Source organism: Alnus glutinosa, chromosome 1 (genome assembly GCF_958979055.1).
Source record: "Alnus glutinosa chromosome 1, dhAlnGlut1.1, whole genome shotgun sequence".
Taxonomy (NCBI): domain Eukaryota; kingdom Viridiplantae; phylum Streptophyta; class Magnoliopsida; order Fagales; family Betulaceae; genus Alnus; species Alnus glutinosa.
The window spans coordinates 4,018,601-4,043,947 of NC_084886.1; the positions used below are offsets into that span (position 1 = coordinate 4,018,601).

At 37.2% G+C, this 25,347-nt stretch overlaps 5 protein-coding genes across 9 annotated transcripts; 2 read left to right on the forward strand and 3 right to left on the reverse strand.

Annotated features, from left to right (window-relative positions):
• Window positions 1-684: 684 nt before the first annotated feature.
• LOC133866904 (GCN5-related N-acetyltransferase 5, chloroplastic) lies at window positions 685-7,322 on the forward strand. 3 transcript variants are annotated; one of them, XM_062303572.1, is made up of 3 exons: window positions 685-1,420; window positions 4,022-4,319; window positions 7,171-7,322. In XM_062303572.1, exons 1-2 carry the CDS (start codon window positions 726-728, stop codon window positions 4,275-4,277), a joined length of 951 nt encoding a protein of 316 aa, XP_062159556.1. In that variant the 5' UTR covers window positions 685-725; the 3' UTR covers window positions 4,278-4,319; window positions 7,171-7,322. The 3 variants fall into 3 exon arrangements, with proteins under 3 accessions (XP_062159556.1, XP_062159563.1, XP_062159548.1); XM_062303579.1 differs by lacking the exon at window positions 7,171-7,322 and adding an exon at window positions 5,497-5,621; XM_062303564.1 differs by lacking the exon at window positions 7,171-7,322 and having other exon boundaries at window positions 4,022-4,556.
• On the reverse strand, window positions 5,458-8,776 carry LOC133866888 (probable serine/threonine-protein kinase PBL28). Of its 2 annotated transcripts, XM_062303546.1 has the most exons (8): window positions 8,743-8,776; window positions 8,282-8,504; window positions 8,012-8,199; window positions 7,738-7,936; window positions 7,502-7,665; window positions 7,316-7,420; window positions 5,868-5,990; window positions 5,458-5,764 (listed from the first exon to the last, which is right to left on the reverse strand). In XM_062303546.1, exons 2-8 carry the CDS (start codon window positions 8,349-8,351, stop codon window positions 5,528-5,530), a joined length of 1,086 nt encoding a protein of 361 aa, XP_062159530.1. In that variant the 5' UTR covers window positions 8,352-8,504; window positions 8,743-8,776; the 3' UTR covers window positions 5,458-5,527. The 2 variants fall into 2 exon arrangements, with proteins under 2 accessions (XP_062159530.1, XP_062159537.1); XM_062303553.1 differs by lacking the exon at window positions 8,743-8,776 and having other exon boundaries at window positions 8,012-8,207; window positions 8,242-8,714.
• A 2,606-nt stretch (window positions 8,777-11,382) lies between these two features.
• On the forward strand, window positions 11,383-12,206 carry LOC133858611 (MLP-like protein 423). Its single transcript, XM_062294088.1, has 2 exons — window positions 11,383-11,640; window positions 11,773-12,206. The coding sequence occupies exons 1-2, from the start codon at window positions 11,454-11,456 to the stop codon at window positions 12,045-12,047; spliced, it is 462 nt and encodes a 153-aa protein (XP_062150072.1). The 5' UTR covers window positions 11,383-11,453; the 3' UTR covers window positions 12,048-12,206.
• Window positions 12,207-15,786: 3,580 nt separating this feature from the next.
• LOC133858482 (WAT1-related protein At1g70260) lies at window positions 15,787-18,928 on the reverse strand. The gene is made up of 7 exons (XM_062293955.1): window positions 18,674-18,928; window positions 18,511-18,573; window positions 17,431-17,547; window positions 17,035-17,287; window positions 16,792-16,956; window positions 16,549-16,700; window positions 15,787-16,052 (listed from the first exon to the last, which is right to left on the reverse strand). Exons 1-7 carry the CDS (start codon window positions 18,874-18,876, stop codon window positions 15,899-15,901), a joined length of 1,107 nt encoding a protein of 368 aa, XP_062149939.1. The 5' UTR covers window positions 18,877-18,928; the 3' UTR covers window positions 15,787-15,898.
• A 2,764-nt stretch (window positions 18,929-21,692) lies between these two features.
• LOC133866927 (WAT1-related protein At3g28050-like) lies at window positions 21,693-25,345 on the reverse strand. Of its 2 annotated transcripts, none has more exons than XM_062303591.1 (7): window positions 25,064-25,345; window positions 24,889-24,954; window positions 24,638-24,751; window positions 22,843-23,074; window positions 22,600-22,758; window positions 22,354-22,505; window positions 21,693-22,202 (listed from the first exon to the last, which is right to left on the reverse strand). In XM_062303591.1, the coding sequence occupies exons 1-7, from the start codon at window positions 25,237-25,239 to the stop codon at window positions 22,049-22,051; spliced, it is 1,053 nt and encodes a 350-aa protein (XP_062159575.1). In that variant the 5' UTR covers window positions 25,240-25,345; the 3' UTR covers window positions 21,693-22,048. The 2 variants fall into 2 exon arrangements, with proteins under 2 accessions (XP_062159575.1, XP_062159583.1); XM_062303599.1 differs by having other exon boundaries at window positions 24,638-24,738; window positions 25,064-25,336.
• Between the last annotated feature and the right edge of the window lie 2 nt (window positions 25,346-25,347).

Sequence of the window (25,347 nt, forward strand, 5' to 3'; positions counted from 1 at the left end):
TTGTTTTTTTTTTTTTTATAAAATAGTATATTAATAATTTTATAGAAACTCCACCGAAAAATTGATGAAATTTGTACAAGACAAAAGTATTGCTTTAATAATAAGAATACACTCAAGAAATTTAAAGATAAAAATAAAAATTTTAAGGAGCTATTTGGTAAGACCCAAAAACTTAAGTAGCGATTCAATAATTTTCTTTAAATATAATCTTAATCCTATTTTGTATTTATTAAAAAGAAATGGTAGAGTATCTACTATGATATTTCTTGAGGATTTTTTATTTCTCTTTTATTTTATGCTAAGCCAATACAAAAGGACTCAACAAGGATGGCAATAGATTCTATAGTATTTTTCTTTATTAAAGGTGTTAAATTCGTAAAGTGAAATACAAAATATATATATATTTTTTTGAAAAAAAGGTGAACAAAGAACCATGATTGACAATCATTTTGTTATCTAAACGATTCTTTTCGATAATAAGAAAGATGTTTAGAAATTCAATCTTCTCAAAATGTGAATTTGTTGAAATATAGACTACGGATTTTTTTTTTAAATATATATATATATATATATATATATATATATATATATATATATATTTTTTTAAAATTTATTATCAATTGACTAAAATTAAAAACAAAAAAGAAGTTGATGATGATGTAGTTTATATCATCAAGTTCAAGTCAAGAGAAAAAAGCCAAACGGGCTCGCTCCTTCCGCATTCCATGGCTGCGACAGTATCGCTCTCTTTCTCCTTAGATCCACAACACCACTACCTCTCTCACAACGCACACTTCAAACCCCACCAAACGTTTCCTTTAACTACTTCTTTTCCTATCCCCCCGAAACACCCATTTCTCCTTCCTCATCGGTACAACCGTTACGCGTCCAAATCGTCGTCCTCTTCCTCCCACTCCACTCCTTCAACAGACACAAGCTTATCTTATTCTGAAGACCCATTTCGAACAGGTCGGTTTCTGAGCAACGAAGAGCTTGAAAAGCTCAAACTCCTCGAGAATTTCAGGTATGGTCAGGAACTGGAATCTGGGTCATTATCGGTTCGGGTGATGAGGGCGGAGGAGATGGACGATATCGTTGCTTTGCTCGCCGATTCATTTGCGGAGTCCATGTGTTGGCCTTCTGGGTACCTGTCCTTGTTGAGGTTCTTGGTGAAGCAGTACTTGATTGAGAGACGAGCTCTAATACCCCACACTGCCACGCTTATCGGGTTTTACAGAGAAAAAAAAGAAAATGGAGCATTAGAAGAAGAAGAAGAAGAAGAAGAAGATGAGGAACAGTTGGCGGGGACTGTGGAGGTTTGCTTCGATATAAGGGGTGCAAATGCTTCTCCTCCCACGCCTACTGCTCCCAAGAATTCGCCTTATATTTCTAATATGACCGTGAAGAATTCGCTTCGCCGGTATGTTTTGAATTTTGGATTTTCACAATTAGCATTTTCTTTCCAATTCGGCGCCTTTTACTTTTATTAGAACTCCGTGTTGAGAAGACAAGAAATATTTGTTGGGCTTGGCCAATGGTTAATCTAGGTTTGCATGCTGTTTTGAGGTGAATATCTTGGTTTGATTAGAGACGGCCTTATTTATTTTTTTCTGTAGCAAATATTATATATACACTAATAATTAGTCCATTCGATGAACTAGAATAACAGGTTATGTTGGGATAAATAAATACTAGATAATTAATAGCAGTATCCGTTATATTTAGGTCCTTGCTGTCAAAATGATGTAAGACAATTTTAGGGATCCGACTAAGGGTGTGTTTATGATTGCAATTTCATAGACAAAAAGTGCGATTTTAAACCAAATCGTAGAAAATGAATCGTTTGAGAATTGTGTTTTTAAAAAATTGTGATTTGAAAATCGCAGATAATGTGGTGTTTTTTTTGAAAACGTAAAATTTTAAAGGTTAACTTGCAACTTTAAAGGTTAAACTGCGATTTTGTGAAATGCTTAATTGCGTTTTTAAAAATCACTTTTGCAATTTGGACATTTTAAAATCGCTATTTTAAAATTGCATTTTTTGAAATCGCAAATCCAAACAGACCCTAAATGTGCTTGTGGCGGCTTAGGTTGGAGAATTTATGGATATGGAATTTAGGATTATAGAAGAAATGGTCAGGGTTTGAAGATTCTCCGGGTGTTTTCCAAATTTGATGGGGAGTGAGTGCTAGAGCACTGTTTCTTGAAGCAAACAGCTTGTTGGAAAATTGTGGACAATGGTTGTGTTTGGGAATTTATGGCTGGTTTGATTGGTTATTTGGTGGCTACTTGGTAGGAAAAATATGTCGGATTTTAAGGTTTCAATACGTTCAGGAGAAGAGCTTCATTTTGGTTGCAAAATAGAGAAGAAAAAATATAAGCGCGTGGCTGTTCAGGGGCTGCAAACAGTAACTGTAGTGTATAGTTAAGAAGAAAAAGAAGAGAGAAGAAACACACCAGGCAATCTTGCCTCGACACTCAAAACCAACATTCCATCATCAAACACTGAATTTTTTTGGTGCATTAGAGATATTTACGAGAACTTTGACCTCTTCCTTAATATACTAGAACAAGGACTCTTAATCTGACTAATACAGTAAAGACCTACTAAACCCAAGACACTTCCAGAAAGTTCTAGACTTGACTCGGTTGTCAAGTACCCATAATTCACTGGAGTTGCAGAAAGTTGTTGATCTCTCCCTCATTACGAAACTAACTGTTAGCTTATGAAGTAATACCCAAATAAAAAAATTGTTTTAACCCTAGACTCTTAATGACTTGGCCTTCAAAACCATATGAGACTCTGGCCCAAGTTCATGTTTCATGTGAGCCGCAATTTTATTTTTTTTTGGAATTTTCGAAGTTGCAAATTGACAACAATTCAATCTTCCATGCTGCATCACAAAGTTATAGAAGACTAGAACTTGGAATAAGACTGTGATCTTTTATTCATCTTATGCACAACGAAATTAGTTGCCCATACATGCACACACACGCATACAGACAGATATGACTAGCTTTTATACTCAGGTCATATGATTCTTTTTCAGATCTTATTAGGAGAATTGAGTTTAGAAAACTCGTGAATGAATCAGTTCAGCACCATTTGGCACAATTAACTATCTTTCATGCTAGGAACACAATCTCTTGAGCGAATTATTGGATTATCTACCCAAGTACTTGTCATCTTAGTATCTCTAAATTTTCATGTCTTTTGAGCCATTAAAATGTAAGAAAAGAGTTGACCAGTCCTATCAATATTGTTGTGATGCTAGTGTATGTGTTTTGTATCAGCTGTTCTGATGTTTTTATAGCCAGATGGTCAAGACTTCAGCTGTTACGCAGATGATATTGTAGTCTTTTAATCTCTACAATTACCTTATATGAGGTTTGCTTGGATTCTTTGTCCTTGTCTCAGTGCTGTAGACATCATACGGACACAACAATGGCATCTTCATGATAGCCATATACATGTCGATTCCTTCTGTATTAAAGTAGAACTCCCACTTAACTTCCTAGCTTCTTGTCAGGCATTAGAAACTTGACCTGTATGGGTATCCAATGACGCCCAGAACGTGGTGAACTCCTAAATTCTTTCTTAATGAAATAATACTTCATTCCTCAACATCTGGAGTTTATCATTTAAATTGGACATCAAGAGGCTTGAAAGTTGAAAAACACTAGAACGTAAGAATGATTCAGATGAGAAACATGGATTACCAAAATCTTCTTTTATTTTTTACCCTGAATTTGGGAAAATTCTGATACAAATTCTCTTGTAAAAAAAAAAAAAAAAATTCTGATACAAATTCTCTTCGTGGATTTTACTGTGAAAGGCAGTAAAATTGTACTTTCAATGTGATACACGTGATAATGTTAGTCAAGGATTCTCTTCAAAAATAATTTAACCTTTATTTTATCATTCTTGTATTTATTGTGAACTGTAATCTTAATTCAAAGTTCTCAGGGCTATAAGTAGCACAGAATTTCAGGTTTCTAAGTTTAGTTTTTTTATCTTTCAGGAGGGGCATTGGCTGGCATCTCCTAAGGGCAAGTGAGGAACTAAGTTCTCAGATGAGTTCCTCAAGAGAAGTGTACTTGCACTGCAGAATGATTGATGTTGCTCCATTCAATATGTATACAAAAGCAGGCTACAACATCGTCAAGACAGATAGCATTTTAATCCTGTTGATGTTGCAGAGACGTAAGCACTTGATGTTCAAGAAGCTTCCAGCCAGAAGAATCCCTTCTGATATTTCAGATTCTGATGAGGAATGAACATCTTGAATAGACATGTGGATCATAAGATATATCTATGAGGTACATGCAGTTGCTGGCATGTGTTATCACATCTTCCTGTGCAACTTTCACTATTCTCCTCTCTCTCTCTCTCTCTCTCCTCTCTCTCAGACACACACACACACACATGTGAATTAATATTGTACATTCTCATCACTTCTTTCAATCTGATAACTTGATTATTTTTGATAAGATCTTTCTGTAAGTTATGCTTGCGATGATTAGATATATGAATCCTGCCTGTTACATTGTTCTTTATTCCCTTGTGGGCCTTTTGCAGTTCTTGTTGTCCAGCATATGTATGATCTTGAAGTTTTAATATGAAAAATCATTTTCCCAAGCTTCTGAAACTAATGCAACATCAAGCATGAATTGTAGTAGTGATTTATCAACTTTACCCATTACTTTATAAAAGTTGATGGACAGTTAAATTATATCATGTAATGCTGAATAATTGGAACTTCATTTCCCCGTCTTTATCTCTCCAGTTGCAGACTTTAAAAAATAATTATAACCAAAACTAGAAAATGTAAACTGTCAAGAGTTTTTAGTTATATTTTTTCTGTAAAATCCCAGTTTTCCGCCTTATGCTTTATTTTCTGTGAGGTATATGGCTCTGCATCAGAGACTTAATGAGGCTGAAATCAGTGAGTCGTTTTATAATGTCTTGGTATACAACACTAGAGATAAGCATCCTTATTGATAAATTCCAATAGTTCACCCATGATTTTAAGGACAGATATTTAAATTTACCTTTTGAGATTTTGCTAATTAAATCCAAGAACGCCAATAATGTTGTAGCTTTATTTGGATGTACATACTTTTTGAATTTAATTAGTGTATGGCATGTAGCAGTAGGCCTAGAAACAGAACCAGTGTGATAGCAAAGGTCACCAAGTAGAACATTCCAAAACAAAGTGGTGGTGGTACCAGGAGACTGGATATAGCAGGAAATGATGCCTTATTGCAGATTTTCTTGCTAGGTTCTCTTAGTTGTATGCAGCAAAGCCATCTTCGACTTGATCTTTCTTGGATTGCTGCTGTTGTTTCTGCTAAGATTATTCAAGTGCTTTCTCGTTTTCAGGGATCCTTACCAAATAAATTCATTATTAGATTGTTGAGTTTGTAGGATCACAAGCTCCCTAGTTTCAATAAATCATTAACAGAAGAAGTAAAGATCTGTTTTATTCACATGCAGTTACATCCTACCGTTTAAACATCTGGCTTTGTTAGACCATTCTCAAAGTGTGCATAGCTGTGCGCGAGCCTTTTGCATTTATATAAATAATCCCTTGGATTTCTTTTACACAATCTGCCATTGAGGGTCTCTCGCTACTCTCTATACGGACACACCTTGATGCCAGGTTTGCTAACATGGCTATAGACTCCATGGTGTAAGAACTTCGGTTCAGCTCAGGATCTATCACCGTACGCAGTTTCTTCCTGTCATTCAATATGTTTCTTACCTGAAATACAAAGGACCATACATTTACGGTCCTGTCATTTTCAGTAGCTAAACTTGGAGCTTGAGAACCAGAGCCTGTTGAAACTAGAAGAAAATTTTCTTACCTGTAGTACAAGGTTTTGATCATTTGGTCCCTGGTTCAAGTCCACGGCTCGGCGTCCAGTCAAAAGCTCAAGAAGAACCACTCCAAATGCATAAACGTCACTTTGTAGAGTGAGTTTCCCTGTCTGTTGTCAAAGGAAATAAATTCAATGCCCAGAGCTCTCTTGTTAAACAAATGCACTGGAATTAGAGAGAAAAAAACGTCTATGAGCAAAGAATATATACAAGTGATACTTTTAGATTGTAAGGGGACAAAATATTGTTGTCTTTGAATACTGTGTATTGCTGAGAACAGTTCAAGGGTGTATGCGATTTTAGTGTTTATATGAGATGGGTTGTTCTGAGTAGGGATTGGAGCTCCAACTCACTATATAAGAAATGTATTAAAACATTAAGCACACCAAGGTATATTGAAAACACAAGTAATCACTGGATTTAGATTATTTGGATGGGCGAGATTTACGGAAACTCAAAATAGGAGGGTATATTGGGATGGCAATTAGGGTTGGTTCAATTTTGCCGGCCATATTTGGTATTCAGAAAGTCCTGTACGGCTGCGTATAAGTTTTCCCCACAAACTGGGTTGGAGGACAGTCTATTAAAGCGACGAACTTTGTCTAATTTGAAGGAAGACTTTGTCCAGTTTAGAGAAAAACTGTCCTTGCGTTTGAGACTTATAGCCCGTTGTTCTACTAAGATACTTTATCGGTATCCTCATTTAGTTGAGGTTTGGAGATTGCAGCAGGTGCTTTTTGGGTGAGGAACTGGGTGAGGATTTTGCTCTCTGACCTTTGATTGTTGGGGTCTGCTGTTCTCGTTCTTTAGCTTTTCTGGTTGAGGCGGGATATTCAGAAGATGATTAGCAGATGTTGAAGCTAGTAGGTGTTTGTTTGGTTGATGTTGTCTTCAGTATAACCATTTTCACCTCAGCTTCGGTTATGTTGGTTGTTTTGTTGTGCTGTTGCTTTTTAGGTGTTGTAGCCTTTTTTGTCTTTTGTAGTTGGCTATGGCTACTCTAGTTAGTAGCTTGTTTCCAGTTTTTCTGGAGCGTTTGTAAACAGGTTGTGTTTGAGCTTTATAAAAGCATTTATTCATCCAAAAAAAAAAAAAAAAAACTGTCCTTGCAACAATAGATGCTTACATGAATCTTCTCATTATGCAAAGCTGCATGTGTCATGTGCATTTGAGCACATTGTGTCCGTAATGCATGTACAAAAACACATATATAGATATGTATGTATATATCATAATATATGTTGGTATAAATATTTTATGTATTGTAATTTTCTTCAACTCTCGTTGCAGACCTGTGAGCAATTAGTTCTTGGAGAAAACATGAAGATGAATAGTTTATATGCAAAAGGGAGAAAGAAAAATATAATGAAACTTTATTCAAATTGTTGAACATGTATTACAATGAAAATTTGCTCTATGTAACAGGGATGCATACCGATGTATACTCAGGATCAAAATAGCCAAATGTACCAAGCACTCTAACCGTTACATAGGTCTCCTGGCCCTCTGGCATTAACTTGGCAAGCCCAAAATCAGATATCTATGAAAATAATCAAGTCAATCTTAGGCATTAGGCACTCTAATACATAATAGTCATGAGAAAATTCTTTAATAATCTTACCTTTGCTTCAAAGTTGGCATCTAGAAGGACGTTGGTGGACTTAAAGTCTCGATGAACGATTGGAATCCCAACTGCAGAACTTGAATGGAGATAAGCAAGTCCCCTTGCAGCTCCAAGTGCCACTCTGAGCCTTTTAGGCCAATCCATTTTTGCTTCTCCAATTCCTAAAACAGAGAATTGGATTTAAGAAGAGAGTTCTGCAGACATGAGAATTGGATTTTTGAATTGAAACCAACCATTTAAGTGATCTTGCAGGTTCCCATTGTGCATATATTCATAGACCAGAAATCTGTGCTTCCCATCAGCACAATAGCCTATCAAGGACACCAGATTTGGGTGGTCGAGTCTGCTCAAGATATCAACTTCCACCCGGAACTCGTGCTCCCCCTCAGCCGCTTTAAATGGCGGCAGCTCCATTTTCTTGATTGCTACAACCTTCGGATGCCGAAACAGAAGCAAATAAGTAGGTGTTTATTCTTTTTTGTTAATAAACAAATTTTCAGACCATACCTCTCCTGACCGCAAAGCACCTCTATAAACTCGGCCGAATCCTCCTTTGCCAAGAAAATTCTCATCACTGAATGAATTTGTTGCCTCTTCCATCTCCTTGAGTGTGAACACTGATGATCCATGGTGCCTTTTCGCTGGCTGGGGGGTTTGATCTTCAAGTTGCCAAAGTTCCGCAGGTTTGTAAATCCCTGAAAAGCTCAGGAGGTAAATGTTGTAAGGGATACAAGAACATGCTCAAGAAGCATAAGCAGAAGCAGAAGGAGAACATACAAGGGTCTGTGTTATCATGGGACTTGCTTCTCCGGCGCTTGTTCCACGCTGAAACCAATCCGAAAGGCATAATCGCTTTTTCTTGAATGGATTTGATTCTGTGTTTATAGATTAAAATGACAGAGACAATTGGATGGAGAAACTTGCTTCCATGACACCCTCACGTCGTTATTGGCAAAGGGCAAACCAGAAAATCTCTTAATTGGTAGTGAGTTCAGAGGTCCTGCTCAAAGCTCAAACAAAAAGAAAAATGGTGAAGATTATATGAGCAGAAAATATGAATGGGTGGTATGAGAATACTCTCAAGAGTACGTGTAGAGCAAGGGAAGTTAGATTAGGAGGATACTCAACAACAGAAGCAGCAGCTTTCAACAACCTTTTGAGAGAGAGCTTGAGATGTACTTGAAGGAAAAGGAAAAAAAGCGAAGAAAGAAAAAGTAGGTAGTGCTTGGCTTGCTTACCTTTGGATGAGAAGTGGTGGAGGGTGTTGAGTTTGATAAGGAAACAGAACCTGCATCAACTCTCCTTTCCCATCTTTATTTCTTTATTTTTAGCATTTTGTGAAGAGAGAAAGGTGGCTGTTGCGATGGCGCTTTCATTTGTTTCTCTAACCCACACTTCGCACCGTATGATAGAATAATTATTTATTACTTTTACTATTTGAAGATGACAACGTAAGAAGATGGTCAATGGTGATTTCATCACCATAATGGTGGGACAGAGATTCCGGCAATTTACTGATAGCAAATTGTACAATAAATGTGAAAGAGTCTTTATAAGACTTATCTGCTCGTGTAAATTTCAAACAGTGTGTCCCGTGCTCGGACATGTGAGTTCTATAAGATCTATCTCACATTTGTTGTATTTCGAGCAGCAAATTGTTGCTCCTGAAATTCACAAACACGGGGCCAACGAGTAATCCTTTCATCAAGCAAACGCATGGTACGTTTTTTTTCGCTTATGTAAAAAGGAGAGGTAGGTTGCTTGAAACATTAGTATGAGTGCCTAAATTTCCTCCTTTATTGCGTGATCAAAGCACATTACATTTTGTAACATTTGACTACAACTATTTTTGTTACGTACAGTTTAATAGTTTCTTCTAAGTGGGACTCGAGAAAAGTTTTTCAACGGTATGTTAAATTAACATGTGTCCTAAAAGTAATACGCTTACCTAAAAGGCGTGGTTAATTAAGAGAAAAGAGCCCTAGCACAGCTCCATTAGGGCTTGGGGAATTGGAACGGGCCTTCGTTTGCTATGTACATTTGTTGTAGTAAGCGTTTCTTTTGGCACTTCAACCTCTAAGGGTCTCTAAAGGGTAGCTCAATCGGCTGGAGATCACACCTCATAAAATGGAGGTCACTAGTTCAAATCCCTCATCCTCTCTCTTGTGAGGACATGTCAAAAGAAAAAAACCTCAAAGGGTCCGGTTGAATTTGAAAAATGAGATTTAAAAATATCGATTTTAAAATGTACGATTTGAAAAAATGATTTTTAAAAATGCAGTTTAACGTTTGGCAAATTCGCAGTTTGACCTTTAAAATCACATGTTAGCCTTTAAAATTGTGTTTTTTTTTTCCCTGCATTTTTCAAAAAATCATTCCCTTGCCTGCGATTTTATAAAGTAGTTTTATGCGTTTTTAAATCACAATTTTTTAAAACCGCAATTCTCAAATGATTCATTTTCTACGATTTAGTTTAAAATCACACATTTTGTTTACGAAACCACAATCCTAAACACACCTTAAGCTACCTAAAAAACCGTCGTTTTAAGTGACACTTTTCTTGGCTTGTGTACTAAGAATCTAATAGGTCATGCCATTCTTTTAACCCATTCCAAGTTGTTTTAAGGCCTTTTTTTTTACTTGTCAATCTTCTTTTCCTGTCCCCTTGCATTTGCATAGAAAATAAAAAAATATAATTAGCTCACGTGGAGAAAAAAAGGGCTACAACAACCATGATTTACGTACTCACAAATATATGTGTGAAATTTTCTCTAGGTAATGACTTATAGTTGTTTCTTTCTGTCCTCCACAACTCCAGAATCCCCATCCATCCATTAAATGGGGTTCAAATTGTCATTCACGTGAAGAAATTATAAGATCGGCGAGTATGGGCCATCATCTGCCTCATTAAATTTGCTCTTCACTTTGGCATTTTCCCTTCATCTACAAACAGCACCGCTTTAGCGGTTTAGCAATCAATTAGATTGTTACATCAAAGCGCAAAAGAAATTGTCACATATTCATCTCTACGTTCATTCCATCTCTTTATATGTACATAAAATTTACAGGATACAAGAGACACGTGTCTTCATCCCATGGACCCAATTGAAACATACTGTTACCATTAAGGTCCAGTAGATTGGTCTCAATATATGGATCCAACATTTTTAATCTAGCATATAGCTCTCCCTCCAGGCCTCAATGACTCGACCACAAAGTTGCAACACATGCATTTGATTTGATACTCGACGTGATTTTGATACCAGATGATACAAACTTTGTGTTGAACTTATCCTTTAAAACTGGCTTACAGGAAAAGGGTATTCACGATCTTATATACACCCAGTTAAGATTGTACTTAAAGCATGTGAGAGACTTAAATTCGTAAGATAAGCCTATATAAGGCACCTTATGTTCATCTATAAAGCATTCAGTTAGTTTTATTTATACAAGTCAATTGGCTTAGGATTCACCATAGGAGAGATCCATGCATGGCTCCTTGAATACTGTTTTCTTCTAATTTTCCACCAGATGAAATCAAAGTTAAAACAATCCTAGCTTCCTGCGTTACGCGTTCTATGTTGCTAAAGCACATAACACACAAACGCTTTCAATCAATCACTGATTTGGTGTTAATTTTACAGTTCCCAGATCAGTCAATTAAAATAGCTAGGCCCGTTGGCACCGAACCCTGCATTAAAATCTCACAGAAATACTTGAATGATTGGCCCCATTTACGATCTGTGAGGCATGTGATGGTTATAATATTCATGTCACTTTTCAGATCGGCCGAGTAATTAAGTTGGCAGTTGAAGTTGTTCCTAATGAATTTAAGGCCACTGCATGTCTGAAAACCACTATATATGCTTGCCTATGCCAGTTTCTAATACGCATCAGTATCACACCATCACTCGATCCCCCAACGAGTTCTCTCATCTTCACTTCAAAAATGGCTTCCAATGGCAAGCTCGACGTAGAAGTTGAGGTGAAGTCTCACGCAGATAAGTTCTGGGCAAGCATCAGGGACTCTCCCACCATCCTCCCTAAGGCCTTCCCTAATGATTACAAGAGCATTGAAATTCTTGAGGGCGATGGCAAGTCTGTTGGTACTGTTCGACTAATAACATACGGGGAAGGTAAATATTTGGGTGATTCTCTTCTTTCTTATATATGTCAAGCTAATTACTTTAACAGTACTTTCAGTGTTCTTGGGCATGCATTGCATGCACATTCATTTTTGTACTCTTCTTTTCTTCGTGTTTTTTCAGGTTCTCCTCTTGTCAAAGTATCAAAGGAGAAGATTGAGGCTTTTGATGAAGGAAAAAGGACACTTTCTTTCAGTGTGATCGAAGGGGATCTGCTGAATTACTACAAGGTTTTCAAGTGCCACATCACTGTGGTTCCAAAGGGAGCTGGGAGCCTGGCCAAATGGTCCAGTGAGTTTCAAAAGGCTACCGAGGAGATTCCAGACCCGCACGTGATTAAGGACTTTGTAGTCAAAAACTTCCAGGAGCTGGATGCCTATGTTCTCCTCGACGCATAGAGGCACCTCTCTGTTGGAAGATTGGGGGATAATATTTGCCGATGATATTATGGCCTAATAAACAATTGTTTGCAGTACGTACTGCTCTCATGTTTGTAGTTCATTTTCTTGTTCGTTTGCTTAAGTAATGCACTGGTGACTGGCTGTTCTTATTATTTATCCCCATATTCCAAATCCCTTTTACCACTCATGTCAGAACTTCGATCTTCTGCTATTAGAGATTAAGCTAGAAACAAGTACGGATTAGATTGCAATGTTTCCTCTCCGTTTAACGGAAATGTCTAATGGAGAGGGAGATTGCAACTCTAATGGTAGATTAGTAGGGTACATTAAACAAATTAAAAGATCGGAAAACATTGCAAATTAAGTGAAAGATTAAGAGGGTAAGGGTAGTTTTCCGTTTCTTTTTCCAACATAATGAACCCCATATGTAGGTTTAATACTAATTGAGTGATTGAGAAAAGATAAAATCGATTATACCCATTATTTATATGCCAATGACGATCAACTGGAAATATGAAAAAGGTGATCGAAATCAAGGAATTTGAACTTTTCGTTTCCAATTGGGAATATTACTGCATGTGCATAACTTTCATGATTTTTCCTAGAAGATCAAGAATGAGAAATGAAATATCATTAGTTAATAGCTTCACTTACGTACAGCTGATAAACTAGGACATGATCAACCACAGTAGTGAAAGAAAGTAAAACTTCTTGGTAATGCAATCTAATCTGTACTTGGTTTCTAGTTTAATCGCTAATAATATATAGCAGCTTAAGGGCACTAATAGCAGATTCTCTATAAATAGTTCTATTCCCTAAAATAGGAAAAATTTAAAAAAAGTGACAAAAAATCAAGCCACAACAGTTACCCTATCTTGGATGACCGTCCATGGAAGCAACAGTACTTCCCAATACATTGGGTAGCAGTGTAGCTTCCTAATGCATTGTTTTAATATGAAAAAATGATCTCTCTCATCTCTCCTCTCTGGCTCTCTCTTCACGCGTCCAGAAAACACGCATTGCTCGTCGTTGGCGAACTCACGGCTCCTCCGGCGCCGGAAGTAGAGGAAGATGGCGATCCCGAGGAGGAGGGCGTAGGAGGTATCTGAAAATTGGATCTTGAAAATTGGCTTCAGACTCGGACACGGAACCGTTGATGTGGAAGGCAGAGCGATGGGGGGAGAGGAGTTGGTGCTTGACGTTGTCGTCGGAAGCTAGCCTCGATCCGTCGGAAATTGCGTCATTCGACAGAGCATCGACGACCCACAAAATCACGTCTTTTGGTCACCATCGACAACAACCCATCAGAGGATCGGATCTCCTCTGTTTCGCCGTCACTGAACCGCCGGATTTCATTGGAAATCGGCTCCTCTGGCTCTGTCGGCGACGGCTCAGTAACACCCACCGGAGATTGGGCATGGGTTTCACAAAATCGCTCTGTTTCTCTCCGGGGTCGATGAGTTTGGGTATATTAATCAAGAAGAAGATGAAGAAAAAGCAAAAATAAATAAATAAATAAAAGGTAAAAAAAAAATAATATTTTAATCTATAGAGAAAGACAAAGAAAAACTGTTGTAGAATGTTTTTTATAAGAAAAAAAAAATAGTTTAATTCTCTAAATTTTTCTTAATTTAAAAAAAAAGTTGAAAATTTACTGCGCTTTAATTCAGCAGTACAACCAGTGGACCATCACATTCAATATCCCCTGGAGCCCTCCTGCAATGGCTACCATTCAAAACAAACCTTCTCAACGATCAATCAGTTTTCAGTACGTGGAAAAATGCCACTCGTCAATGCATTGTTATCATTTGCAGCAATTAATAACTCTGCCATGCTTTCTTAACGTACAGGACCCTTTCGGAGAACAGAATTCTCTCCATTTTCTTGCATAATTGTCTTTTTCACAAAAATAATTATGTCCTTACTTTATAACTAAATTAATCCAAATGAAGAGGATCCAAATTCCCTTTCCGGGTTCAATTTGTAGTCTTCTTGCATTAAACTCACCACTGTCCCCTTCCTTGTTTGTGAGTGTCCCCTGAGTAAGAGTTTTCCACCTCCAACTGAGAGGCCACCCTCTCTCTTGTGAGTGCCTGGTATTGGACAATATAAATTCAAAATGAGAAAAAAATTAGGAAGTCGGAATCGCAATGGACTTCAAGGCTCGATCACCATGACGATATTTTCAAAACGTAGTTTGTCCCCTTTCTAATTAAATGTAGTGCTACGATGAATGAAAATCGTTCCCAAGATACAATAAAACCCGATCGATTCACAATCAACATTACTCTGGAATATATAGCACCGTTCGAGACTAACCAAACACCCTTTAGGTGAGATTAAAAATGAACAAAATAATGTACGGAAATACGAAAATAGTTCTATATATGTTTTTCTATATATTTTGGAGATGATTTGTGGGTCATGTATAATATTTAGCAGTTCAATCTTGGACGGTGGCAGCCAGGGATAGAGCGAGAAGCTCTTATAGGTAGGAATCAAGGACCAACAAAATTTGTTGGTAAAGACTTGTACTCTTGTAGGCTATTTTTTTTTGGAAATGAAGGGGGGCATGACCCCTACTAGCCCCCCAAGTTCTGTCTTTAGTGGCAGTCCCGAATTATAATCGCTATCTCTCACTTAATAGCCACCTAATTAATCACCTATTTATCACTCACTAACGAATAGATTGACTCAGTCATTAGCTGTTTTAAGTGCGTCTCATAGCACCCAAAGCCTATGCGTGTGCGCATGACACAAACGGCAGTAAGGTCGTTGGGTGGCTATCTCTCTTCTTCAACACTCAAGTTATAATTAGAGTGATGAGTATATATATATATATATAAAGGTGTTGACTTCACAATCTCTATTAATGAGGTGTAAAACATAATTTTAAGTTAAACGGAAGAGGGAAATCGTTCTTAATTTGAAATACCAAATTTTTAAATAAACAAAGAAATTATTATTTGAATTTTAATTTATTTATTCTAATATAATCTATAGGAGTGATACATGCACAACAATAGTGTGCACAACATGAGCTTGTGTAAAAATCATTTTCCTAAAATCTAACACCCCAAAGGAGGGAAGAGCTCTGCCTCCTTTCTCCTTTCCTCAATCCCTACCCGCTGCGCTCCCCTTCCCTTCATCTCTCTCTCTCTCTCTCTCTTTTCTTGGCTAATTAAGGAGATGGCAGATATGCAGGGCTCCACCCACCTCCACTTAATTATATCTTTGTAACTTTGTTTTGTGAGATCTTATCTTACTTAAGAATGAAAAATTAATTGAAGTCTCACATTGCATTGATTTTAGTAGGTAGTCGGTGCATTATTTGTTTCTGTCTCCTTGTTGGTTGGCTGGATATATAGTGAATCATCTATGTCGTTGGATGGCCCACATATATTGGGCGGTGGGCACGTCTACCCACAGAGGTGTTTCTACTGCTAAAAGAGTGATCTTGTAAACCTAACTTCTATCAACCTAGGAATGTTTGTTAATGATTTTTAAAAGTGTATTTCATGTTTTTATTTGAAATTTTGTTTGATGTGATTTAAGGTTGAGAGGTATTTTTTGTGGAGTCTTCCTTTGAGAAAATATTTTTTTTTGGGGTTTACTTAAGAATCAGTAAAAAGTGTTTTGTGTTTTTAAAGAAACAAATATTTAAACATACTTATTTTGAAAAAAATAAATAAATAAAAAATACAAATAAGTATGAAGCTAACTTCTTACTTAAAAAAGAAAAAGAAATACATCTATCATGATTCATGAAGCCCTAGGGCTTAAAGCTTCAATTCTAAAAGTGCTTTTTCCCCCTCAATAAGCTTTTTGATTGCACGGCCACATTTTAATTAGACTTGCATGATCTCTTCTTGCAAGAGAGGTATCTTCTTTTCTAAGGAATCCACGGGTTCAGCACTATCGTCTTCAGGAGCTTCATCTTCTCTAATTTGTCCCCATATCACACCATAATACCCAATTCCAATTATAATTGCCCCTATCACACTGCCCGCAATACATCAACATTTTAAATTGAACAAGTTGAAGAGAAAAAAAAAGAAAGAAAAAGAATGAGGAGAAATTAACATCTAAATAATTTGGGACTTACAAACCTTTTAAGTTTCATTTTCCTTCTTTTGATGGATCGGGATTTTCTACAATTCGAGTGTTTGAATTGCAATGTAATTTGGACAGCTCATAGAGAGAGGGCTGCAGGACTCACTTGTCTTATACAGGTAGGACCTGCATCCTCTACTACTCTCTAGGTTGCCAGAGACAAGAGGGCCTTGCAGCTCCTCTCTCGTTAGATACCCCAATTATAAGGTATCATATTCCTCCCTACGTGGCTGTAGTAATTTCTTTTTTTTAAAAAAAAAAAAACTGTTTTTAAAAAAAGCCTTTTTCACTTCAAAAGTTCAAATCGAGGCAATCAAAGAATTAATCACAATGTCAATATACACTGTAATTACAGAGAAATGTGAAAAAATAGAACTTTTTCTACCTTCCAGAGTGAAGACTATTTGCAAAGAAGCTAACACCAAAGATGGTTGCAAAAAGAATCCCAAAAGGCTTAAACATTGGCACATAAAAAGGGCCCTTTATTTGCATGCACCATCTATGAACACCAGTACGGACTAAACCCCCGAAGACCGCCTACAACACAGAACACCAATGCATGTTCAGTAAAAACGTAGGCATGTTGATGGAACATGCCAGCATAATTCAACTGTTTTCATTTCCTTACTGTTGAAACAATCAGGAGGAGCTCCATGTTGAGTTTTAGTTTCCAAGCACTTTGGCTTTTCTCCACCATTAAAGAGACTATTGCACATTGAACTGTCCCCAGTAGGCTATAGAAAGAGGCCACCTTCATCACTTGCATTTCTGGATATTGTTTCACGGTTCCCAGCTGAGCAAATGATATTCAAAAAGTTAGTTTGAGAGCTCAGAAAAAGATAAAAAAAAAAAGATGTCCAAATCGTTGTACCTGAATAACATTCCAGACTGAAACAGACAAGGAAGTAGCCGCAAGCAAAATGCCACCAAGAACCCAATGTTCCGGCGTTGAGGAGAAGATCAGCAGTTGCTGCTTGGATTGAAGAAGATATGAAGAAGAAACGGAAGTTTTAAGTATTACTGGGCCTTTGTAAAGTTCCACCATTATTGCCCCCATGATTGATATCAACGTGCCAATTACTTTAGCTTGGAAGCTTGGACTTCTCCAATCTAATTTTGTTCTCCTGAAATGGTGAAAAGGATTGAAGTTAAAAGTTTCCAGTACTTCTATGCATGATTTGTTTTTAAACTTCTTTCATGTATATATACATGTGTTATTATGAAATATTGGAAAAGTAAAAGAAGATGAAATTATTGAGGAGAAAACCTGAGTATGAGAGAGAGCACGAAGGAAAAAGCAGGGAGCAAAAGGCCCATTGCGCAGACTAGAATTGGAGAACTGTAACTTAGGCCGAGGAATGCAAGGTTCTGACCTATAGTTATCCTGCAAAACATGTCAACCAGACAAAATGTCATTTTCCTTGTGACAAATACCTTCATCTTAGCCAAAATTAAGGCCGAGGAAGGTGTCTTTATTACCCAAATACAACCCAATTTGACCCATCTAATTAATTGAACCATTCTTTACTGGATTCTTCATATTAAGCAGTAATGAATACCTTTAAGAGTTAATATTATAAGAGTTTTCGCATCTTGCTCAGCAAATTTCCTCTCAATTTTAGCTAAAAAAATAACTTCTTTTTTCTTCTTATTTTAACTACCTATTTTTTCAAAACACTTACATCTCGCTCTCTATTTTAACTATTCATTTTCACTATGTCATTTAAACATTATTTTTCCTTTTCAAAGAACCTACATTTTAAAGTCATGTGCATGTTTTATCAGGAGTCAAAGTTTTTTTTTTAAAATGCTTTGTAAGTTACAGTGTTTACCAAATTTGGTGAGCACCGTAACAACTCACCAATTTACATCCAAATTTAATTACATCTTGGCTAGCTAAAATCAGGGGTGGAGCCAGCATCTGCAACTTGGGGGGTCAAATTGAAAAAAAAATTTGGGAGAGCCAAAATTAGAAGAAGAATAAATTAGGAGTAAATTTTTTTTTTATTATTCTATTTTTTGGGGAGAACCTTGGGGCTTGGGGGGGGGCGGAGGAGGACCCCAAGCTCCTTGGCTCCGCCCCTGGCTAAAATAACCTCGACTAACCGAGTGTGAACGCTCGAGGCAAGACGTACATGGACCCGCCCAGAGAGAACTATTTTAGCGGGTAAAGAATGATCATCAAAAGTAGAAAGAACTTATGTTCTTAAAAGGATCGTGAGTCCCAGAAAGCCCACGTTAGAAATTCAAGCACTTCAATTCGTAGGTCCATCAGGCATCAACTCCTTTGGGCTGGCTGCATGGTGTCGTGATCACAGAGAGAGAGAGAGAGAGAGAGAATACAAACCCTGTTAAACCCAGGAAGAAGAATCGCAAGAGGATAGGAAAGGTGAAGAGTGGTTGTTCTGTTCTGCGAAGAGAAAGAAGATAAATTAATTAAGAAGATTAAAAGCATGCCCTCATGATGTTTGTGATAAAGAAGAAGAAGAAGAAGAAGAAAGAAGAAGAACCTGTCCCTGCAGTGAAATATGAAGGAAAAAGGGAGGAGAAGGATGGAGGCAAGAGCATTGGTATAGAAGACGAATACGAAAGGGCTCATCCCATTTGTGATGGCTGTTTTAGCCAAGATAGTCAATCCAATGGTGCAACCTTCCATAGCAACCATCACCGTGAGAGGCACTACGTCCCATAGTATAGCCCTCATCGCCCCCATCTCCTACACTCTTTCTTTCTGCATCCACGCATCGTATTGGCTTCTCTATTTGTGGGGAGAGGATGTCGGGGTTATCCCTTCACAAAGTGAAGTGGTGAAGCTACGTACCTTGAGGTGACGAAGCGACTCGATCGGATGCCTCAAACTCGGTTAAGGGGACGTGGGAATTGGGATAAATTGTTTTTGTACACATTTCTTTCGTTTTGGAAAAAAAAAAAAAAGAAAAGAAAAAAAGAGAGTACATGTTCTCATTTCAGTCGTCTGTTTTTCAAGTATTAAAAATGTATATGTTATATGTATTTTGAACACTTGTCGGTTTAATAGATTGATATTTTCTTAGGCTTGCCTTTGTGGCCGACATTGGCAAATACCCTACATGACAGTTTTATTTTAGCTTCTCTGGTCCGCCCTTTTTTTCGTAGAGCAATGCTATTTAATAGATTGTTATACAACTTGATGATGTGACAGTGAAAATAAGCTCTTGGATCATCATTTTTTGTACAAAAAAAAAAAAAAAACTGATTTTTACTGCCACGTCATCTCAATCGTATAATAGTCTATTAAAAAACATTATTTTTTCGAATGGTCTTTCTAATTCTGTTAACCCCATGTAATTAAGAAAGAATGCAAGGGACTCAAATTAAAAACCATGAAAACTTTGGCTTGTTGATACTTGGATGCATGCCAGCAAGCTTAGATTTGGCTGAACTCATATTCACCAAAAATTGTGTCCAGAGCTCAAGTTCATACCTACTTGCACCATCACACTTTTAAGTCTTCTCTAGGTCCTTTTCCCTGAAATCAACATTATATATATATATATATATATATATCAGAAAGAAATGTTTTCCTCCAAATTAGGTTATATAGAAAAGATTTCTCTAACTCTGTCTATTAAATTGACGTGTCTAAAATGCATGTAATTCTCATGTGTATTTTTACATGTTTCCAAATAATTTATGTATGGAAAGAAGCAAGCACATCAACCGTTGGCATTTTAAGGTGACTAGCAGTTAAGATGTGGAACTAGCAATGGTTTTGACTCCACAAACTCAACTTTCAGCTCATGCTGAGGTCTACAGTCGTGCCTCCCATGTTTATGACCCCACATGGCATTGAAAACAAACTGTTTATTGCCCATCACATAGGTTCCATAGACTTCTTCCTCCCTTCAGGTTAGGGCTAAACGATATTAATGGAAATAATAGTCTTATATAATATTTTACGCTAACTATCAAATAAAACCTCCATATAATGCCTTTACGAGAACTCATTAAAAAATAAAAGATAAGGTTTTATGTTGTTGGCAAATCCAGTGTCAAAACTTCTTGTGGTGAAAGTCTAGCTTTAGGGTTTAAACCGGTCTTAAGATTCAAAACATGATTCAAATTGAAGATCAGAAGAGCTTGATCGCAAGCCCGTACGAAAGGTGTTTAAATGATAACATGAAAAGCACTTCAAGAAAAAGTTCTAGAATACATTGATCGCAATCATGATTGCAAGCCATTCGAACCAAAATTTCAAGGCATTAATTTTTAAGTTCCATAAAGGCTCAATTGCTAGTGTGATTGCATCCGGCTCAAATGAGGCTAGATTTGAAGACTCACAGAATGCCCCAAGCGCAATGGCGATCGTAGTCACCACAATTTTCACATAGCGATGTTCGAACAGGGTGCAATTGAGGTTGTGATCGAGTGTCTCGAATTTGACTTGATAACCATCCCGATCGTAGTCACCACTAGATTGCATTCGAACAAGATCAAGTGTCATTCAAATTGCGACAAACTGTTTTAAACCTTAGCTGACTTAGCCTAAAAACTCAAGTTTTCTCCCCCATCCATATAAGCCTCATAAGCCACAACTTTCATACATGTTGAAAGGCTATGTTCCATGATAGTGGAGAAGTTTAACATTGTTCCTGAGCCTAAACAAAAGCCTACAACCGCTAGGGTTTTGGGTTGAAGCAGACAAATTCGTTCATGAAGGATGTCCATGTAGAGAAAAAGGCCAGAGATCATAGAGCCACTGCAGTGGAAGGTAACAGGTTTGTAGGGGTTACAAATTAAGTCTTTGGAGTTGCAAGGGTTTTGTAAGTAAGATCAATCTATAACACAAGTCTTCTATAATGAATGCCTTTAGGGTTGGTTGGCCCCCGAAGTAGTTTTTCTTTATAAGAGTACTTCAAAAGGTTTCTATTTTGTTACCGAAATCTTTGTGTTATTTTTATTTTATGCTTATTATGATTTTGGTGTTGATAATTGTGGTAATTAGCTTAACAATTGGTTTGGTAATCTTGTGTTTAACAAGTTGGGGTCTAAATCAGAATTTTTCAAAAAGAAAATGAAAGTACATTATCCATGCATTGACATGGGAAAAATAATTAGAAGAATACGACTAATTATACAATAAAAATATCAGCAGATCTTTTCTTTTCCTCTTTTTTGGTCTAAATAATTCGGTAGTTTGAAAAAATAGAAGTCAAGTATTGAAGTGGCCTCCTCATTCACAGAGAAGCCGGATAATGTAAGACATACTGTCTCTAGGCCACTATTTGAAGTTAAATAAATAACTGATGCATTGGCTTGTAGGGGGTTGCAAGGGGCAACAATATGCTTCCCCAGAGATGCACTTCTACACTTTTAAGTATGCAGCTATGTGCATTTAAACCATATATTGCATCTGACTGTATTTAGAAATATTGTCTTGTATCAGAAATAGAAGCAACATGCTGGTCATCTAAATTGAACCACGGTTATCACTCCTTCAAAGTTAATGGTTGAAACCATTTTTAAGTTTTCTGATATTAAACTGTCAAATTGACGAAGAACTGGATGGCTGAAATTTTATTTCGCGGGCTGAATTTCTACACAAAAACTCCAAATGTCAAATGAAATATACATTTAATGGTGCTATTCAATTTCTTTGGAAGAATCTTATTATCTCAGAAAAGAATGGGCCAACTTAGTTTTAACTAAATCATGCTAGCTAAAACCATGGCCAAAGTATAAGAGGCGGCTGTTCATAGGCCCATGGTTTCCTGCAATACTAAATAGCCGTTTCCAACATTAACTTTTTAGCTATATTTTCATCCATTTCCAAGACAATAGCAATAGAGATTACCCATTTTGGTTGGCAAGAGAGACCTTTTGCTATGATTTTATCTACAAAACTTCTATATTTCTTCAATACTGTTTTGCAAGAGGGGGACCTTTTCTCTGCTTGACTCCAAGCTCCTTACCCCAGCTTCCTCACCCATCTTCTTTTCTTTGGCTTTCCCCCACATGACAGAATAAAATCCAATGACAATCACAATTGCTCCAATCAAACTGCATCAGATTCAAAATATGATGATGACTGATATGTCCCTTAGCATTCTATTATAAATAAGGATGTAAAAGGTCACAATGAAGAAAGATACTCAATAGCATGATCACTCAAAAGATAGTAAACAGAAAAAGGAAATGATATATGCGCTACCTTCCAAGATATAAAGTATCTCTTAATAAGATAACACCCACAACAACTGAAATGATGATCCCCAAAGGCTTGAACATAGCAACAAAAACAGGCCCTGTCTTGTGCAGGCACCATGCAGAAATGCCAACTTGGAATGCAGAACCAAACACTGCCTACACTTTCACAAATTAATCTCACTTAGGATTATATTTTAGAAAGCAAGTAGATTCAGCAGGCAAATCATGGCGAGATTTGTCATCTAATTACCGAATATAGAACAGCAATCAACGTCTCATTAGATTGTAAGCTCCAAGAACTTAAATCTCTTTCCACTACCAAAGAGACTACTGCAGATTGGATGGCAACAAAGAAGCAGTAGAAAAAGACTACAATAAGCTCTGCTGGGTATTTCTTCAGCATCAATGCCTGTAAATAGAAAATGAAACATGGTAACTTGTTCTTATTTTTATAACTGGTTTCCACATATCATGGGGGATTTTAGCATTTCACCTGCACAAAAAGCCATGCTGAACTCAGCACAGCATCAACTGCAAGGAGCAATCCTCCAATGACCCAGTTCGACACTTGCAAGAAAAGTTGATGAGATGAGTTTGTAGGTGACGGTGGCATTAAAAGTGGAAGGCCCTTGTATAAAGTCACAATGAATGCCCCTGCAATTGACACTATGGTTCCCATGGATTTAGCTAGGCTACTGGAGCTTTTCCAATCTAGTTTCTCCATCCTGAAAACACCCAGCTGGATCAATGATAAGACATGTGTATAACAATAAATATCTTGTTCCAAGCAGCATTATCAGTCTGATGGTGTTTCAAAATTGCAATTTTCAGCCTTAACTGAGCTCATCAGTGATCTACGATTCAAATAAGAATTAAGTAAATATGTTTTTAAGTAAAATAAATCCATCCGCCCAAAAGTAAGAAGAAAAAAAAATTGGGGGGAGGGGGTTGTATGCAGAATAATCGCAAGACAACCTAACCTGACAAAGAAAAAGGCTGGATTAAGAGAAACCCACTCTGCTGACATTTTCTTTGTAAACAAGATTGAGCTACCCAATTCATAAAACTGGCTCCTTAACGGAAAACTTCTGAATATGTGTCACCTCAATCTCAAGAACATACACTACAGTGTCTTTGGTATAGAGAACAAAGCAAACAAGATGCCAAATTCCACTGATATCATTAGAAACTTGGGGTGAAGAACCATAACAAAAGAAGCAAATCGTGATAACTCTCCCAACAGAATAGTCAAAATTAAATAGAGAAAGAGCTAGAAACACCCTAAGAATCTGCAGCCTTCAGCTGGAGTTTGCTCCAATACTCATGTCACTTCCATCAATAAGACAGTAACAATGGTTGACCACAACAACTCCCTTTATCTCAATCCTCGGTCTAAGAGAATTTGGGAAGGGGGTCGGGGACCCGGGGGTGAGCACCATCAGCAGATTGAGGTCTAAAATATTAATACTATAGGAAGGGTTGGATACCCGTTTTACTCTCATAATAATGATCCTTGAAAGTGGTCTCAATTCAAATGATTAAGTTACCGAATAGAATTAGATTGCAGTACTGAATACTTAATCTAATACGTTCTTATCGATTTTCATGGCAGGTTTCATGCATAAACAGCCAAGGCCACAATTTGGGTTACAAAACTTAACTATGCAGAAGTATGTCCCTGGCCCTGTAAGTTTTGAGCAGAGATTTACTGGTAAATATGATTGAAGATATATCAAATACTAGCCCTAACCAAAAAAATAAAATAAAAATAGCCTGCAGAAACAAATCATGGCTTAAATACATTTTTTTTTTTTTAAAAAAAAAAAAAGGAAAAAGAAAATTCGCGAAGAAGTTTTTGTGGAAAAGTTTTTTGTTGAAACAAACAGGAAACAAAATTCATCAACTACATTTTATTATCTCACGATGAATTATCACTTTCAAAAAGAATCTATCCTCTCTCAAGAATCAATCTGGAGAAGAAAATTTAAAACCAACAATATTGTTAAACCACACATAGAGACTTAAAATCTCTAGAATATCCATTACCACTATAGTTGCTATACTCAACCTAATATTTACTAGGATGAAGGATCAATCTCCTTGATTGAATATTATATCTTCAAGTATAGACATGCTTTCTCAGGTCAGAGTTTAATGGCATCAGTTTCATGAATTATCTAAAATGATTTTCACCGGCACAAGAGAAATGAAAGTGGGATTTTAAGTCACTAGATTTCAAGGTGCGCAATATGATTGACAAATATAGACAAGTGAGAGGAGAGTATGACCGAAAAGTAACAGCCAGGATAAAGGTAAAAGCCGGGATAAGGTTGAGCATGGCCGTTCCAAGCGTAGGCGAGCTGTACAATACCCCAGCATACCCTAGAATCTGCACAACAAAACTGTAAAAACCGTAAAACCAATGAAATCCAAAATAACAGAACCTGATTTAAGAAAGCAATAGGAATTGTTGCAAATAGAAACAAACCCAGAATATTATTTTCACATAGAAGTGTGAAAAGCTGGAATTATAACTCACCCCAGTAGGCTGAGCACGAAGAATCCACAGAGAATGGGGAAAGAGAGAGGAGGGCGCTCTGTTGATCTGCCAATATTGTGTAACCAAAGAAAGAAATGATTTTGTTTTCATTGTCAATTGTCATACCCAGTGTGTGTGTGTGTGTGTGAGAGAGAGAGAGAGAGAGAGAGAGTACCTGTGGAAGAGAAATGAAGTGGGGAGGAGGATGAGGGAGGCAAAGGCATTGGAGTAGAAGATGAAGACCAGGTTGCTCATTCCCCTTGTCATAGCTGCTTTGGCCACTATCATTAGCCCAACCTGGGCACACTCTGCCATCATCATGCCCACAAATGGCAGCGCAACACTCCCCATCACCGCTCTCTCTCTCTCTCTGCTTGCGTGGGTTTGTGACTGCGAAACGTTCAGACTTCAGAGTTCCATAGTCCGAACGCCACCCAGCGCCAACGAATCAGAGTTGCA

Excerpts from the sequence above, each read along its gene's own strand:
- LOC133866927 (XM_062303591.1), bottom strand. The coding sequence starts at position 25,239 with ATGGGGAGTGTTGCGCTGCCATTTGTGGGCATGATGATGGCAGAGTGT. Across the intron at positions 24,955-25,063 it reads ACTTCATTTCTCTTCCACAG|ATCAACAGAGCGCCCTCCTC; the intron begins GTACTCTCTCTC and ends CAATATTGGCAG. Across the intron at positions 23,075-24,637 it reads ATCCTGGCTGTTACTTTTCG|GATGGAGAAACTAGATTGGA; the intron begins GTCATACTCTCC and ends GGGTGTTTTCAG.
- LOC133858611 (XM_062294088.1), top strand. The coding sequence starts at position 11,454 with ATGGCTTCCAATGGCAAGCTCGACGTAGAAGTTGAGGTGAAGTCTCAC. Across the intron at positions 11,641-11,772 it reads ACTAATAACATACGGGGAAG|GTTCTCCTCTTGTCAAAGTA; the intron begins GTAAATATTTGG and ends GTGTTTTTTCAG.
- LOC133866888 (XM_062303553.1), bottom strand. The coding sequence starts at position 8,351 with ATGCCTTTCGGATTGGTTTCAGCGTGGAACAAGCGCCGGAGAAGCAAG. Across the intron at positions 8,208-8,241 it reads TGCTTATGCTTCTTGAGCAT|CTTTTCAGGGATTTACAAAC; the intron begins GTTCTTGTATCC and ends TTACCTCCTGAG. Across the intron at positions 7,421-7,501 it reads ATGCCAACTTTGAAGCAAAG|ATATCTGATTTTGGGCTTGC; the intron begins GTAAGATTATTA and ends TTATTTTCATAG.
- LOC133858482 (XM_062293955.1), bottom strand. The coding sequence starts at position 18,876 with ATGGGGGCGATGAGGGCTATACTATGGGACGTAGTGCCTCTCACGGTG. Across the intron at positions 16,957-17,034 it reads CAGTCTGGAATGTTATTCAG|CTGGGAACCGTGAAACAATA; the intron begins GTACAACGATTT and ends TCATTTGCTCAG. Across the intron at positions 16,053-16,548 it reads AATAGTCTTCACTCTGGAAG|TGTGATAGGGGCAATTATAA; the intron begins GTAGAAAAAGTT and ends TATTGCGGGCAG.
- LOC133866904 (XM_062303572.1), top strand. The coding sequence starts at position 726 with ATGGCTGCGACAGTATCGCTCTCTTTCTCCTTAGATCCACAACACCAC. Across the intron at positions 1,421-4,021 it reads GTGAAGAATTCGCTTCGCCG|GAGGGGCATTGGCTGGCATC; the intron begins GTATGTTTTGAA and ends TTTATCTTTCAG.